The sequence below is a fragment of the Sinocyclocheilus grahami genome, unplaced genomic scaffold (assembly GCF_001515645.1).
Source record: "Sinocyclocheilus grahami isolate Dianchi unplaced genomic scaffold, SAMN03320097.WGS_v1.1 scaffold576.1, whole genome shotgun sequence".
Taxonomy (NCBI): domain Eukaryota; kingdom Metazoa; phylum Chordata; class Actinopteri; order Cypriniformes; family Cyprinidae; genus Sinocyclocheilus; species Sinocyclocheilus grahami.
In genome coordinates this window covers 548,476-550,915 of record NW_015505755.1, presented here as the reverse complement: position 1 = coordinate 550,915, position 2,440 = coordinate 548,476, and the positions used below count along the sequence as shown (strand labels likewise).

General features: G+C 34.9%; 1 protein-coding gene across 2 annotated transcripts in view; it reads right to left on the bottom strand.

Annotated features, from left to right (window-relative positions):
• ubac2 (UBA domain containing 2) overlaps positions 1-1,209 on the bottom strand; it is a 28,829-nt gene extending 27,620 nt beyond the window's left edge. For both annotated transcript variants that reach the window (XM_016239894.1, XM_016239893.1), the window contains exon 1: positions 1,023-1,209. In XM_016239894.1, coding sequence (XP_016095380.1) covers positions 1,023-1,056 — 34 coding nt within the window. In that variant the 5' untranslated portion in view covers positions 1,057-1,209. The remainder of the gene's footprint in view (positions 1-1,022) is intronic.
• Positions 1,210-2,440: the final 1,231 nt, after the last annotated feature.

The following is a 2,440-nucleotide window of genomic DNA, read 5'->3' as shown; positions in this document are numbered from 1 at the left end:
CCGGCGCTTGCGTAAACTACGCCAGAGCGCGTACACACCGGATGCCATGCGCGCGCTCAAAGCAGTTGGATATAGTGGTGTATTAGAGGTAAAATATTATATAAATATTGTTCGGTTTCTCGCACAAATCGATCGTTTCGTGTCTTAGAACATCAATGTGTCGTCACGAGCCGCAGGGTTTAATTTGGATTTGTCTGTGCATGTTTTTTTTACTCTCATAAATTTTGTTACCATTGCCATGCATTATACGACTGATAGACTGCAACGGCTAGAGTTCAAAATCTCAGTTTGTGTTCTACTGAAGAAACAAAGTCACCTACATCTTGGATGCCCTGGGGGTAAGCAGATAAACATCAAATTTTCCTTTTTGGGTGAACGATCCCTTTAACTGATGGACTGGAGACATGTGGATTACTTGTGGATTATTGTGATGTTTTTATTCAGTTGTTTGGACTCTCATTCTGACGGCACCCATTCACTGCAGAGGATCCATTGGTGAGCAAGTGATGTTATACTAAATTTCTCCAAATCTGTTCCCATTAAGAACCAAACTTTTCTTATTTATATCTCAGAAACTATGGTTACTGTGGTGATTTTCATAGAGCAACTGCCATTTAAAAATGTAAACCAAGTTAAAATAAAAAAAATGTATTCCACAGAAGAAATAGAGTCATACAGGCTTGAAAGTAAATGAATTGTCATTATTACATTGATAATAATCAGTCAGTGGTAAACTGTAGCTCTTAGGAGGTCTTTATCAGGAAGGTGTTGATTAATTATGGTGCTTTCAAGAAAAGTTTATGCGGTCCCCATCTGTCTAGCGGTGTGTCATGTCGCATTTCCCTGTGAAAACCTAAGCACTTCCTGTCTTACATTATGAGCCAAAGCAAAAGGTTTTGAAGGCAGAGATGATGTGTGAAGAGCGATAATAATCAGATGAAGGTCGTGATGACTACGCTTTAATCTGAATGAATGACAGCAGGGCTTGATCTACATGACATGATGATTTTATCTGTACTTACACAATCCCCTCGAACCGGTGGACGTGAACATCATGCCACTTACTCGCAGAATATAACTAAGACGCCTAAAAGATGATGAATCAAAGGCACTGGACTTAAAACTTAAAAACAGCAACAGTTAAAGGGAAATCTCGCTAGGAAAGGGGAAAGGATATTGAGAATGGCGCCTCGCAGGGGACAAACTTCATCCGCGTCACTCCTATGAAATTAGCGTTTTCTTTTACAGTAATGAGCCACTAGAGGCCGTAAGATACTGACTTTACTACAGATGAAGGTTTGAAACTGTTTTTCACCACGTCTCATTTCATCTCATAATTATGATTTAGTATGTCAAAGATTCAACTTTTTATGTCATAATTAGGATTTACCAAAGCATGATTTTTTTTTCTTATTTGGCAGAAATGGGCTTCCATAATTTTTGCCAACTGTTTTTCATAACAAATTTGTGTTATGACATTTATTTCATTGTCATTTTCAACCATGGAAATGAAGCTAGTATCTATGTATTTAACCATGTTCATAATCATCCATGGTTTTATCGTTGATTACAATGGACTTATTATAAGCATATAGCTGCTTATCCTAGAACTATGTTTTTGAAAAAGTGGAAATCTAGATTGCCGTTATGCAGAGGTGGATAAAGTACATTATTGAATTGTTGTAAATAAATATCACATTTGGAACTGGTCAGTGCTCAAAAAATGCTCGGAAATCACTTCATGTAGCCCTACAAGAGTGATTACTGATAAACTGTCTGAAAAAAAATCACCCACTGACTTTCAAAGCTGCTAACGACTTTCTACTTTGAGGATCTTGATAGAAATGTAGTGGAGTGAAAAGTACAATATTTGTCTTTCAAATGTACTGAAAGTTAAAGTCATAAGTTCCCAGAAAAAATAATACTCAAGTAAAGTACAGATACTCAAAAAGTGTACTTAAATACAATACTCAAGTAAATGTACTTAGTTACTGTCCGCCTCTGCCGTTATGTTTGTAACCCCTCACTATAGCATTAATTCTAATAGTTTCTGTTGTAATATAAGAAAGTAATTATTTCAGAACATACTTTAACATCCTAAAACACCTCTTGCTAAGATTATTTTTTGTTGTTTTAAATAAAGCATTGTTTTTAGCCTGTGTTTAGCCTATTTGTTCTAACTATATTTGTTATTTTCTTCTTCTTCTTTTTTTTTTTTTTTTTTAAACGGCCTATTTTGTTTACGTTTTTAATCAAAATTCTTAAAATGTGGATGGGGTGGTAATGGGAGATGGCACAATATATTACTGTTTTTATTACTATAAATTCGAAAACATTTTTTATTAAATGTCCAAGCGTATGTTGTAACAACAAAGATCTTTTGTACTTGACATTATTAGATTCCTCAACAAACTTTAATTTGAAAAATATAAAAATGTAC